The sequence below is a fragment of the Callospermophilus lateralis genome, chromosome 6 (genome assembly GCF_048772815.1).
Source record: "Callospermophilus lateralis isolate mCalLat2 chromosome 6, mCalLat2.hap1, whole genome shotgun sequence".
Taxonomy (NCBI): Eukaryota; Metazoa; Chordata; class Mammalia; order Rodentia; family Sciuridae; genus Callospermophilus; species Callospermophilus lateralis.
In genome coordinates, this window is record NC_135310.1 from 98,486,502 (window position 1) to 98,502,181 (window position 15,680).

Here is a 15,680-nt window from a genome sequence, read left to right on the forward strand (position 1 = left end):
GGGTATTCCAGAACCAAATAATACAGTAACAGAAATTTACTTCTCAATAGATAATCATTTATTGACCTATGTTTTTGCTTACAAATGCTTTATCATAAACTATAAAGGTTCTGAGATTTTACATTACATTCAAGTTAACAAGTTAGGGCCACCATTTCATAGACACCAGAAGAAAACATGAGCCTTCTGGGTCAGAAACAAGCTGTCACAGCTCAAGTCTTCATGTTTGCATCCACTCTTTAACCTACCTCAATCCCAGTCCCATGGGGATGATAGGGGGTGGGCCTAAGTGGAAGCTGTGAACTTAATAGATCTGTGCCACAGCTGGGGAACCCCTATATTAAGAAACCCTAATCTTATGAAGGCTTTTACCAAACCTGCCCGATATTTGTTCAAGAGGGAAACATATTTCGTATGCTGATGAGTAAACAAAAGCATCCTACGCCCCAGAAGGAAACGCTACTTCTGTCTCCCAAGGCTGTTTGCTATACAAACATCGTTGAATAGCTCTTACAAAATGTAAAGGAAATGTCATGGAAAATTGTCTTCCAGGAAAAATATGTGAACTAAACAGCAGGTTAAAAAGATGGTCTCAGAAGAGAGAAAATGCAATATTTGAAGGAGCAATATTTGAAGAGACAATGCCTGAAACTTTTCCAAAACAAAACATCAAGTTTTAGGCTCCACAAGTACCACCCACTACCTATAGAATTAAAAAACTATTAAACTATTGAAATCCAAAGACAAAGAAATTATAGAAGCAGTGAGAAATAACAGATTCACTACCTTCAAATTAGAAATTGTAAGACTAACAATGACTTCTCAAAGAAAAACTAGAAGCTAGAAGACAATGAAATTGTATCTTCAATGTGATGTAAAAAAAAATTGTGAACCCAGAATTTTTAAAATCTTTGTGATAAAATACATGTAACAAATGTTTGATCTTAACCATATATACACATAAATATCAATGGTTTTTAAGTGTGTTCCCATTGTACAAACTCCAGAACTTTTTCATCTTGCAAAACTGTACCCATTTGTCTTGTCTTAGACTGCTTTAACAAAATACCATAGACGGGGTGGCTAAAATAAGAAACATTTGTTTCTAATAATTCTGGAGGATGGGAAGTCTAAGAGCAGGGTGCCAATAGATTTGGAGTTTGGTGGGAGCTCTCTTCTTGGTTTACGGATGACGACCTTCTGGCTGTATCCCCATATAGTGAAGACAGATTGATGGCTAGGTCATCTCTCTCATTTTTTCCTCTTATAACAGTTCTAATGACATTCATGAGTGCTCCGTTCTTAAGGCCAAATTATGTCCTAAATAACAGACAAATGGGGATTAGATTTTCAACATATCAATTTGGGAGGATATAAACATTCAGTCCATCACACTATTAAACTACTCTTTACTCCCCCTTCCCCTAGTCCCTGAAAACTACCATTCTATTTTCTATTTCTATAAATCTGAATACTCCAAATATTTTGTAAGTGGAGCCATACAGTATTTGTCTTTTAGGACTGGCTTATTTCACTTAACACAATTTCCTCAAGGTTCATTCATGTTACAGCATGTTAGAATTTCCTTTCTTCTTAAGAATGAATATTATTTGTGTGTGTGTATACACACACACATATATCCATATATATATATATGGATATATCGATATTACATTTTGTTTATCCATCAATTTTGGGCATTTGGTGGAAACAATATATATATATATGAACAAAATTATTATATATATAGATATATAAAATGTAGTACATATATACACCTGTATATAAAGCAGAAATAAACTTAAAAATTGAGGCAAATGTGAAAATCATTGAAAACCAAGGAAAAGTCAAACAATAGTATAGTATATATATGTGTGCGCCCATACACACACACACACACACACACACACACACACACACACATACATATATTACATTTGTTTATCCATTCATCCATTGTTGGGCATTTGTACACAAACCTAGACTTTTATATACAATAAATATATTATTCAACATGATGGTGCATGCTTGTAATCCCAGTGACTCAAGATGCAGAGGCAGGAGGACTGCAAGTTCAAGACCAGTGTCAGCAACTTTAACGCAGGCCTAAGCAACTTAGACCCTATCTTAGAATAAAAAATAAAAGAAGTGGGCTGGGTTGTGTCTCAGTGGTAGAGTGCTTGCCTGGCATATGTGAGGCTCTGGGTTCGATCCTCAGCACCCCATATAAATAAAATAAAAGAGCCATTGACAACTAAAAAAATATTTTAAAAATTAATTAATTAAATAAATAAAAGAAGCACTGCTGATGTGACTCAGTGGTTAAGTGTGCCTGGATTCAATCTCCAGTACCAAAAAAAAAAAAAAAAAAAAGTGAATGTCAAATAAATTGCCAAACAAACATAAGCTAAGAGAATTTGTAATCAGCAAATTCATACTACAGGAAATATTAAAATGAGTTCTTTTGGCAAAAAGAAAATAAGCTGGAGATGAATAAAGAAATAAAAAGCAAAAATGAGGGGGGCGGGTAAATTTGTATCTAGATCTAAATAAACAACTGTAAAACAATTACAATGTATTGTAGAGATTACAATAGATGCATAATGAAAATATTAACACATAAGGCAAAAACAAGATAAATGAAAATAAAATAAAGGTGCTTGCATTGTCTCAAAAGTAGCAAGAATATTAAATTATATTAGATTTTAATGTTAGGGATTCTTGTACTTTCTAACTGATAAAATGATAGAGTAATCTATAACAAGCAAATGTAGGGACAAAACAAAATGCAATCTACATGTATTGACATTTCTATAAAAATATGAGCATATCCATAAAAAATAAGTAGAATTACATTAAAATTAAGGTCTGTTCACTAAAAGATACTCTGGGAACAAAAGAAAAACAGACAATATCTATACTCAATATAAGTAACAATCTATTTAGAACTATGAAGAACTGTTAAGTCAATAAGAAAAAAATAAAGAATCCAATATTTTAAATAGGTAAAAGATATGATTCTTTACTAAACAAGTATATAAATGGTACTACACAACTGAAGATGCTCAATCTCATCAGAAATAAGAAGCAAAGCCACAAAGCCAAACCGCTATAATTCAAACATTAAGATGACTAAACAAAAATGGAAACAAGAGCAATAACTGACAATATGAAGAACTGGCAAGAATGTGGCACAATAGAAACTCTTTATGTTAATGTAAATCATGACAAGCATTTGAAAGAGTGTTTACTGTAGAAAGTATTATCTATTGCTGCATACAAATTGCTTGAAAATTTAGAAGGTAAAGGCATTGAACAGCCATTATCTTGTGATTTATATGAGGCAGGCCTGTCAAACCTGTTTAGGTAGGTAGCTCTGGGTCAGGGTGTCTCAAAAGAGAGCAATCAAGGTACTGGCTAAAGCTGCAGTCAACTCAAGGCTCAACTTTGGGGCAGGATCCTTTTCATTCACATGGTTACAGGTGGCCTCAGAAGATCCATTTTCAAGGCTCTCTCCGTAGGGCTTCCCCTCTCTATGGCAGTTGGCTTACCCAGATTAAACAATTTAAGAGCTAGTAAGAGTATTCTGATAAGACACAATCTTTTCATGAATCAATCTTGAAAATGCTACCCTATTGCCTCTGCCACATTTTGTTTGCTAGAAGTTATTTTAAAACCCCAGTCTACACTCGGGGGGTGGGGGGGGGAAGGATTACTTAAGAGTGTGAGTCTTGGAAACTGCCTACTGTGAGATCTACTAAAGCTGAACACATGACATTCCAGCTACTTCACTCTTAGGTCCACACCCAACAGAAATGCTTATGTACATACATCAAGAAACATGTACCAAAATTTTCACAGGACCATTATTTGTCATGCAGAAAAGCTAATGACAACACACATGTCTACTAGAGTAAATAAATCAGTATTATAGTTATACAATTGAATACTACACGTTAAAAAAAAAAAACGAAGGAAGTACTGTTAAACACACAACAACAAAGACAAATTCCACAAATATAAGGTTGAGAAAAATCACCAGAACTAGCATATGAGTGCATATTGCCTATAAAAGTTCAAATGCAGGGAAGATACAATCTATAATATTAAAAGTCACAATGGGTGATTATCTTTGGAGGGGAAGGGTTAATGACTGGAAGGTGGTATGTTGGGCCCTTCTGGACTGCTGGTATTATTCAATTTCTTATTTGAATGTTTAAATTTATTACAGAATATATTATAAAATATGTACCTCATAGGGGAACATAGATGATATTTTCATTTTTTACCTTGGGTACAGAAACAAAATAATTTTCAACAGTACATTTTTATTAATATATCAACAAATCATAATTATAAATATTTGGAGTACAATGTAACGTGTATATGTGTGTGTGATTACGTATATATGAGGGATGTGTATATAATGAAGGCTGATCAAGCTAATCGACATATTATCACATCATTTACCTGTCATTTTTAAGGTGAGAATTTTAAATTTATTAAGTTATTTAAAAATACATGTTGTTGTTATTAGCACCCAGCTGTACAATAGATCTCAAAACATTCTTCTACCTGGAACTTTGTACCCTTTGATCAACCCCTTCTCATCCTCTCCCTGTCTATTCTACCCTTCACTCTGGCTATGATTCTACTCACCATTTCTAGATTCCACACATAATTGTGATTATGTGTGGTATTTATTTATCTTTCTGTGCCTGGATAATTTCACTTACCATAATGTCCTACAGATTCATCCATATTGTCTCAAATGATAGGCTCTCTCCCCTCCCTACTTTTTAGGCTCTAAATAATATTTCATTATGTGTGTATACCTTCTTTGATTCAGCTATTAATCCACTGATGAATGAAAAATAGGTTAATTTGACACTTTGCCCATTGTGGATAATCCTGCAATAAACTTGGGAATGTAGAGGTCCCTTCAACATATTTATTTCAGTTCTTTTGGACTTATATCCATAAGGGGATTACCAAATCATATGGTAGAACCATTTTTAGTTTCACAAAAATTCCATTTTGTTTTCCATAATGGCAGTATTAATTTATATTCCCACCAAGAATGCATAAGAATTCCCTTCCTTCCTCATTCTTACAAATACTTGTTATCCTTCATCTTTTTTATCTAATAACTATTCCAACAATATGAACTAATATTGTGATTTAATGTGAATTTTCTGTAAAGAAGAATACTTCACATTTTTTCATACACCTGTTGGCTACGTGGGTTTTTTCTTTCCTTTCCTTTTTTACTTATATATGACAGCAGAATGCATTACAATTCTTATTACACATATAGAGCACATTTTTTCATATCTCTGGTTGTATACATAGTATATTCACACCAATTCATGTCTTCATACATGTACTTTGGATAATAATGATTATCACGTTCCACCATCATTACCCCATGCCCCCTCCAACCACTCTGCCCTATCTAGAGTTCATCTATTCCTCCCATGCTCTCTCTCCCTATCCTACTATGAATCAGCCTCTTTATATCAAAGAAAACAATTGGCATTTGTTTTTTTGGGATTGGCTAACTTCACTTAGCATTATCTTTAACTCCACCCATTTACCTGCAAATGTCATGATTTTATTCTCTTTTATTGCTGAGTAATATTCCATTGTGTATATATGTCACATTTTTTTTATCCATTTATCCATTGAAGGGCATCCAATTTGGTTCCACAGTTTAGCTATTGTGAATTGTGCTGCTATAAACATTGATGTGGCTGTGTCCCTGTAGTATGCTGTTTTTAAGTCCTTTGGGTATAGACTGAGGAGAGGGATAGTGGGATCAAATGGTGGTTCCATCCAAGTTTTCCAAGGAATCTCCACACTGCTTTCCATATTGGCTGCACCAATTTGCAGTCCCACCAGTGTATGAGTGTACCTTTTTCCCCGACATCCTCGCCAACACTTATTGTTGTTTATATGCATAATAGCTGCCATTCTGACTGGAGTGAGATGAAATCTTAGAGTGGTTTTGATTTGCATGTCTCTAATTTCTAGTGATGATGAACATTTTTTCATATTTGTTCATTGATTGTACATCATCTTCTGAGCAGTGTCTCTTCAGGTCCTTGGCCCATTTATTGATTGGGTTACTTGTTTTTGTTGTTGTTATTGTTGTTGTTTTTGTGTGTGTTTAGCTTTTTGGGTTCTGTATATACCCTAGAAATTAGTGCTCTATCTGATGTGTGAGGGGTAAAGATTTGCTCCCAAGATGTAGACTCTCTATTCATCCCAAATATTGTTTCTTTTGCTGAGAAGAAACTTTTTAGTTTGATTCCATCCCCTTTATTGATTCTTGATTATAATTATTGCACCAAAGGAATCTTATTAAGGAAGTTGGGGTCTAATCCCACATGATGAAGATTAGGGCCTACTTATTCTTCTATTAGACGCAGAGTTTCTGGTTTTATTCCTAAGTCCTTGATCCATTTTGAGTTTAGTTTTGTGCATGGTGAGAGATAAGGGTTTAATTTCATTTCATTATATATGGATTTACAGTTTTCCTAGCACCATTTGTTGAAGAGGCTATCTTTTCTGCAATGCATGTTTTTGGTGCCTTTGTATAATATAAGATAATTGTAATTTTGTGGGTTAGTCTCTGTGTCCTTTATTTTGTACCATCGGTCAATCAGTCTGTTTTGGTGCCAATACCATGCTGTTTTTATTACTGTTGCTTGGTAGTATAGTTTAAGTCCTGGTATAGTGATGTCACCTTCACAATTCCTGCTAAGGATTGCTTTAGCTATTATGGATATCTTATTTTTCCAGATGAATTTCATGATTGCTTTTTCTATTTCTGTGAGGAATGCCATTGGAATTTTGATTGGAATTGCATTAAATCTGTATACTGCTTTTGGTAGTATGGTCATTTTGATAATATTAATTTTGCCTATCCAAGAGATAGGTAGGTCTTTCCATCTTCTAAGGTCATCTTTGACTTCTTTCTTTAGGGTTCTGTAATTTTCATTATATAGATCTTTCACCTCTTTTATTAAGTTGATTCCCAAGCATTTTACTTTATTTTATTTTTGAGGCTATTGTAAATGGGGTCGTTTTCCTCATTTCCCTTTCTGAGGATTTGTCACAGATATACAGAAATGGTTTTGATTTATTGGTAATGATTTTATATCCTGCTACTTTGCTGAATTCATTTACTATTCTAGAAGTCTTCTGGTGAAACTTTTATGGTCTTCCAGGTATAGAATCATATCAGCAAATAGTGTCAATTTTAGTTCTTCTTTTCCTTTGTGTATTCCTTTAATTTCTTTTGTCTAATTGCTCTGGCCAGTGTTTCAAGAATTATGTTAAACAGAAGTGGTGAAAGAGGCATCCTGTCTTGTTCCAGTTTTTAGAGGGAATGCCTTCAATTTTTCTCCATTTAGAATGATGGTGGCCTAGGGCTTAGCATAGATAGCCTTTATGATGTTGAGATATGTTCCTGTTATCCCTAGTTTTTCTAGTGTTTTGAACATAAAGAGGTGCTGTATTTTGTCAAATGCTTTTTATCATATGATTCTTTAAGTCTATTGATGTGATGAATTACATTTATTGGTTTCCATATGTTGAACCCACCTTGCATCCCTGGGATGAACACCACGTGATCATGCTGCACTCTTTTTGATATGTTTTTGTATTTGATTTGCCAGAATTTTATTGAGAATTTTTGCATCTATGTTCATTAAAGATATTGGTCTGGAGTTTTCTTTTTTGATGTGTCTTTGCCTTGTTTGGGAATCAGAGTGATATTGGCCTCATAGAATGAGTTTGGAAGTGCTGCCTCCTTTTCTATTTCCTGAAATAAATTGGAGAGTATTGGTATTAGTTCTTCTTTAAAGGTCTTGTAGAACTTGGCTGTGTATCCTTCTGGTCCTGGGCTTTTCATGGTTGGTAGACTTTTGATGGCATTTTCTATTTTATCACTTGAAATTGATATGTTTAAATTGTGAATATCATCCTGATTCAATTTGGGCAAATTATATGACTCTATAAATTTGTTGATACCTTCAATATTTTCTATTTTATTGGAGTATAAGTTTTCAAAATAATTTCTAATGGTCTTCTGTATTTCTATAGTGTCTGATATGATATTTCCTTTTTCATCACTAATGTTAGTGATTTGAATTTTCTCTCTCCTTCTCTTTGTTAGCATGCCTAAGGGTCTGTCAATTTTATTTATTTATTTTTCAAAGAACTAACTTTTTGTCCTGTCAACTTTTTCAGTTGTTTCTTTTGTTTCTATACCATTGATTACAGCTCTGAATTTAATAATTTCCTGTCTTCTGCTGCTTTTGGTGTTGATTTGTTCTTCTTTCTTGGGCTTTGAGATGTAATGTTAAGTAATTTATTTGTTGAGTATTTCTTTTAAGGAATGAACTCCTTGCAATGAACTTTCCTCTTATAACTGCTTTCATAGTGTCCCAGAGATTTTGATATGTTGTCTCTGTATTCTCATTTACCTCTAAAAATTTTTTAATCTCCTCCTTGATGTTCTGTAACCCATTGTTCATTCAGTAGCATATTTTTTAGTCTCCAGGTGTTGGAGTGGATTTTATTTCTTTATCATTGATTTCTAATTTCATTCCATTATGATCTGATAGAATGTAAGGTAGTATCTCTACTTTTTAATATTTTCTAAGAGTTGCTTTGTGGCATAGTCTATGGTCTATTTTAGAGAAGGATTCATTTGCTAGTGAAAAGAAAGTGTATTCTCTCATTGAAGGATGAAATATTCTATATATGTCAGTTAGGTCTAAGTTATTGATTGTATTATTGAGTTCTATGATTTCTTCAGATTTTTTTGGGGGGGAAGATCTATCTAGTGATGAAAGAGATGTGTTAGTCACCCAGAATTATTGTGTTGTGGTCTATTTGACTTTTGAACTTGAGAAAAGTTTGTTTGATGAACATAGATACTTCATTGTTGGGGGCATATATATTTATAATTGTTAAGTCTTGTTGGTGTATGGTTCCCTTGAGCAGTATATAGTGTCCTTTGTTATCCTTTTTGATTGACTTTAATTTGAAGTTTGCTTTGTTATGAGTATGGAAACCCCTTCTTGCTTCCACCATCTATGTGAGTGGTATGATTTTTTTTTCCAACCCTTCACCTTCAGTCTGTGGATGTCTTTTTCTATGAGATGAGTCCCTTGGAAGCAACATATCATTGGGTCTTTTTTTTTTTAATCCAATCTGCCAGTCTGTCTTTTCATTGGTGAGTTTAGGCCATTAACATTCAGGGTTATTATTGAGACATGATTTGTATTCATAGCCATTTTTGTTTATTTTGGGTATTTAACATGACTTGGTTTCTCCTCTGATAAGATTTTCCTTTAGTGTAATCCCTCGCTATGATGATTTCTGTCATTGTTTTTCATTTCGTCTTCTTGGAATATTTTGCTGAGGATGTTCTGCAGTGCAGGCTTTCTAGTTGTAAATTCTTTTAACTTTGGTTTATCATGGAAGGTTTTTATTTCATCATCAAATCTAAAGCTTAGTGTTGTTGGATATAAGATTCTTGTTTGGCATCCATTTTCTTTCAGAGTTTGCTATATGTTATTCCACAATCTCCTGGCTTTGAGGGTCTGGGAAAAAATCTTCTGAGATAAAAATTGGTCTCCCCCTCTGTGATCTGATTCCTCTCTTGAGGCAATTAATTTTCTCACCTTATTCTGTATGGTAGGCATTTTCATTATAATGTGCCTTGGTGTAGATCTGTGGTAATTTTGTACATTTGGTGTCCTGTAAGCCTCTTGTATTTTCTGATATTATCTCATTGAAGAGATTGTTCATTCCTTTGGTTTGAAACTCCGTGCCTTCCTCTATCCCAATAAGTCTTATATTTGGTCTTTTGATGCTCTCCCATAATTCTTTGATGTTCTGTTCATGATTTCTTACTATCTTCACTGTGTGATCAACTTTATTTTCCAGATTGCAGACTTAGTCTTCATTATCTGATGTTATTTCTTCCAAGTGATCTAGTCTGTTGGTAAGCTTTCTATTGAGTTTTTTATTTGATTTATTGTATCCTTCATTTCAAGGATTTCTGTTTTTTTTCCAGAGAGTGTGTGTGTGTGTGTGTGTGTGTGTGTGTCTTTCTCTCTCAGTAATCTTTTGCTACTTGTATTTACTCTCTTATCTCATTCTTGGAGTGATCAATTGTTGCTTGTCTTTGCTCATTTAGGTCATTCTTTAATTCACAGATCATTTTAATTATGAACCTTCTGAACTTCTTCTCTGACATTTCATCAACTTCACTGTCCATGGTTTCTGTTATTATAGTGTCTTAGTTTGTTTGGCGCACTTTCCTTCCTTGTTTATTCATGTTGTCTGTGTCTTCCTTTCCTGCAGTGTGGATCTGAGATATTAGTTTCTTCCCTATATTCTTATAGTACCCATGTAGATTGTCTGTACCTCACCTTGATGTTGGACTTCCAGACCCTGCTGGTGTCCCTCAATGAATGCTACTGCATCCCGGATCTGGGTCCTGTGCAAGTTGGAGTGGGTGGATTTGGGCTGCTGGGTTTAACCTCCCCGATAGTCTGTTGGTCAGAAGGGGCAGTCCTGCACCAGAGGCTAGGCTCTGGCGGGTGTGTCTGCCCTACCGGGGGAAGGGGTAGACCTGGCCTACTGAGACCCTGGGTCCCTCATGAGCTGCTGTGGGTGGATCTTGGCTATGTTTTTGTTTGCTTTATTTTTGTTTAGAAATGTCTACTCGGGTCCTTGGCCCCATTTTTTAATCGGATTGTTTTCTTTCTATTGAGTGTTGAGTTCCTTGTATATTTTGCATCTTAAGCTCTTATCAGATGTTTGGTTTGCAAATATTTCATCCTGTGAGTTGTCATATGTGTATATTTCCCCATACTAATGCAGTAAAGCTTTCCTCCTACAGCTTCAGGTCTTACACTTACGTCTTTAATCCATTTGTAGTTGATTCTTAAGGCACAAGATAGGGATCTAATTTCATTGTGTACATATGGATACTCAGTTTTCTCAATACCATTTATTGAAAAGATTGTCCTTCTTGGTATTTTTTGCCAAAAATCAATTGACTATAGGTGTATGGTCTTATTTCTGTGTCTTTATTCTGTTCCTTTGATTAGTGTATCTGTGTTTATGCCAATACATGCCAGAAGAGTACATGCTATTTTGATTACAGTTGTTTTGTGATATGTTTTAGAATTAGCGAGGGTGGTACTCCGGCTTTGTTCTTCCTGTTAAAGATTGTTTTACTGTTTATGGTCTTCTATGGTTCCACATACATTTAAGGATTTTTTCCAATTTCCATAGAAAATGATTTTATAGTTCTGATAAGGATTGCACTGATCTGTAGATTGCTTTGGGTAACATAGACATCTTCACACTATTCTTTCAATCCATGAATGCATAATACATTTTTATTTGTGTTTCACTCAATATCTATTATTAGTATTTTATAGTTTTCAGTATACAAGTCTTTTACATCTTTGGTTAATTTAACACCTAAGTATTTAAACTTTTTATTACTATTACAATAAAATTATTTTCTTAGTTTCCTTTTGAAATGGTTTATTATGAGTATAGAGAAACACCACTGATTTTTATTGTTGTTTTTTTAATATGCCAACCACTTAATTTTTTTATCAATTTTATCAGTTTTTTGGTGGAGTCTTTAATTTTCTATATATAAAATTGTTTTTTAGCAAACAGATGATTTCACTTCTTGCTTTCCTATTAGAATGTCTTTGCTTCCATGCCGCAGTCCGGCTGCAGCAAAGTAACTGGGGGGTGACGAACAACTTGTGTACGTTGATACAGCAGGAATGGGAGCCGTTTATTGTAGGACCAGAGGGGTATTTATACATTTCACACAGCTTATCTAATTAACATAAACTAGATACAGCAGTCAACCAATAAGGAATCTCCACACTTAATGGCTCACTGGAGTTACTTCACAAACCACTCCCTCTGGCATTTTGCCAGGCGCCATCCAGACTTGTTTACAGACCTTAACACTTCCATATGGCCTTTATTGTGTCAAGGTACATTCCCTCTACATCTCATCTGTTGAGACTTTTTATCTTGAAAAGGTACTGAATTTTGTCAAATGCTTTTTCTGCATCTATTGAGATGATTATATGTTTTTTTATTTTTCATTTTGTTAACATAATTTATCAAATTTATTTATTTGTATATGTTGAACTATCCATGTGTCCCAAGGAAAACTCCCACTTGATCCTGGTAAATAATTCCTGTAAGATATTATTGAGTTTGGTTTGCTAATATTTTTATATTTTTGCTAATGTATTTTTAGTTTTCTAATATATTTATATTTTTATATTAGGTTTTTATATCAAGGATATTGTCCTGTTGGGCTGGGGTTGTAGCTCAGTGGTAGAGGGCTTGCCTTGCATGCGTGAGGCCCTAGGTTTGATCCTCAGCACCACATAAAAAAAATAAATAAAAATATTGTGTCCATCTATGACTTAAAAAAAAAAGTTTTTTCTTTTTAAAAAAAGGATATTGACCTGTAATTTTCTCTTTGTGTAGTGTCTTTGGCTTCAGTAATTCAGGCTTTGTAAAATGAGTTTGAAACTATTCCCTTCACCTTTTTTTTTTTTTTTTTTTTTTTTTTTAAGAATTTGAGAATAATTTGTTAGTTCTTCAAATATTTGGGAGAACTCAGCAATAAAACTGTTCAATCCTGGCTTTTCTTTGATAGGGAGACTTTCATTACTAATTCAATCTCTTTAGTCATTTTTGGTCTGTTCAAATTTTCTATTCATGACTTAGTCTTTGTAGTTCATCTGTGCCTAGGAATTATCAGTTTCTTTTAGATCATCCAATCTGATGGATTCTACTTGTTCATAGTAGTTTCTTATGAACTTTTTTATTTTTGTATTATCAGTTGTAATTTCTCCTCTTTCATTTCTGATCTTATTTGAATCTCCACTTTTTTTTTCTTCCTTCATCTAAGGGTTTGCTGATTTCATCTTAAAAAAGAAAAAAAAAACACAACTCTTAATTTCATTGATCATTTCTACCATTTTTGTCTAGTCTCTATTTATTTCCCCTCCTTCTGCTTACTTTGAGCTTAGTTTGCTCTTTTTTTCCCCCTAGTTCCCTGAGGTTATAATGTTAGATTGTTTGTTTGAGATCTTTCTTTTTGAAGTAGGTTTTTATCGCTATAAATTTACCTTTTAGTCTTGCTTTTGCTATATCCCTTAAGGTCTAGTGTGTCATGTAATCATTTGTTCTGTCTCAAGATATTTTTTTCATTTCTCTTTTCATTCTTTTTGTGACTCATTTATTCTAGAGCTTGTTGTTTAATTTCTACATATCTGTGTATTTTCCAAGATTTCTCCTGGTATTGATTTCTAGTTTCATGCCATTGGTATAATGATTTGATTTTGATTTTAATCTTCTTGAATTGGTTAATGTTTGTTTTGTGGCCTAAAATATGCTGTATCTTGGAGAATGTCTCATGTTTACTTGAGAAAAATGTGTATTATGCTGCTTTTACATGGAATGTTCTGTATATGTTTGTTAGGCCCACTTGGGCTAAAGTATAATTCTAATCCAACGTTTCCTTCTTAACTTCCTATCTAGATCATCTAACCTTCATTGAAAGGGCAGTACTGAAGTCCCCTACAACTATCATAGTATAATGTATCTCTCCCTAGATCATTTAATGAAAGTCTATTTTTAGGTGCTCTCTTGAGTGCATATATATATTTACAATTGTTACGTCCTCTTGGGAATTAACTCCTTTCTCATTATAAAATGACCTTCTTTCTCTCATTTTTAGTAGTAGTGTGTATGGGGCTTAGGGCCTCAAACATGTAGGTTAGCACTCTACTATTGAGTTACATCCCCAGACCTTTTTTTTTTCCCATCTGGAGTCATCTCACTAAACTGCCCAAGCTGGCTTCAAACCTGCAATCCTCTTGCATCAGCCTCCTGAACAGCTGGGATTACAGGAGTGCACCATTGAGCTTGGCTTTGTCTCTATGCAGATTTTGACTTAGTCTATTTTACCTATGTATAGCTCCCCTACTCTTTCGTGCAGAATCTTTCTATCCTTTTACTTTCAATCTGTGAGTCACTAAAGATGAGTTGATTGAGTCTCTTGTGGGAAATATGGTTGGGTCTTTTTTTTTTAAAGAGAGCAGAGAGAGAGAATTTTTTTAATATTTATTTTTCAGTTTTCGGTGGACACAACATCTTTATTTTATTTTTATGTGGTGCTGAGGATCGAACCCAGTGCCCGCGCATGCCAGGCAAGCACATTACCACTTGAGCCACATCCCCAGCCCTGATTGGATCTTTTAAACATATTTATCTGCTCAACTGCTCTTATCTTTTTATTAGAAAATTGACAGTTAAGGACTTGATACTGCCATTTTCTTTTGTTTTGTTTTGTTTTTAAATTTCTTTTTTAATATATATATTTAAAAATTTTTTTTTGTAGTTGTACACAGTAACTTTTATTTCATGTGGTGCTGAGGATCGAACCCAGGGACCTGTACATGCAGAGCGAGCGCACTACTGCTGAGCCATAACCCCAGCCCCAACTACTACCATTTTCTTGTTTATTCTGACTGCTTTTTCATTCCCTTTGTTCCTCTCTTGCTGTCCCCTTTGTGACTGGATGGTTTTCTATGATGGTGTGCTTTGAATGCCGGCATTTTGTAGGCTGTGCCACTACCTAGGCTTTTACTTTGCAGTTACCACAAGGCATGCACAAAAATATCTTATCCTTACAACAGGCTACTTTAAGGTGATGACAACTTTAATCAATATAGAAATGATACTTTCACTCCCTCCTTTATACTGATTTATGATTTTATGTCAAAATTTATGAGATTTCTAAAAACAATTTGTATCCCATAACAATTTATTATAACTACAGTTGTTTTTAATAGTTTTGTCTTTTAACTGTCAGAGTAATGATAAATTGGTTTACATACTACCCTTAAAGCTTTAGATAATTCTGGGTATGACTATGTATTACTTCTGCTGCTGGTACTTCTTAAATTCTGCAATTCAAGGGGTGTCACAAACTCACTCACAAGTTCTAGGATATCCATGGATGTATTCTTGCCTGTGGATCATTCCTAGTTGGATTTCTGTGTGGGCAAGTGGAATACAGAGAACTCCTACTCTATCTTGCTGACCTCACTTTCTCCAATTTCTTTTTTGTATGCTTTCTCCAATTTCTTAATATAGATTGTGTAATGAGTTCAATTCATGAAAATTTTTGTTTCCTGTACTTCTCCATATATTTTATGCTTAACTTGGGACTAGGTGGACAGAGAGTAAATTAGATAAAATTACCTCCCTTTAAAAAAAAAACTAAAATAGTATAAGAGATACTATAGGTTAATTATAATATGTCCTTAGCAGATCAACAAAGAAGACCATCAGGAAGCCAACAATGTTTTGAGAACTGCATTTGCCAAGTTAGTGCTGAATTCCCTGTACTGGTGGTATTGTTGGAGGATACAGATCCAGAACTACCCTCATCTCCTGTCCCCCAACTCTCCTTCCCCCCTCCCTATTCCTGTGACTCTCCTTTTCCCAAAGTACCTGATACCATAGTGGGGAAAATTTTGGAAAGCATATAAAAAAGCAGATGTTTAGTCACAGCAAACTTTCCAAGCCAACAT

General features: G+C 34.2%; 1 protein-coding gene across 1 annotated transcript in view; it reads right to left on the minus strand.

Annotated features, from left to right (window-relative positions):
* Positions 1–1,287: 1,287 nt before the first annotated feature.
* The window catches only part of Prim2 (DNA primase subunit 2), a 296,745-nt gene continuing 282,352 nt past the window's right edge, over positions 1,288–15,680 (minus strand). The window contains exon 14 of the mRNA XM_076860062.2: positions 1,288–1,320. Coding sequence (XP_076716177.1) covers positions 1,303–1,320 — 18 coding nt within the window. The 3' untranslated portion in view covers positions 1,288–1,302. The remainder of the gene's footprint in view (positions 1,321–15,680) is intronic.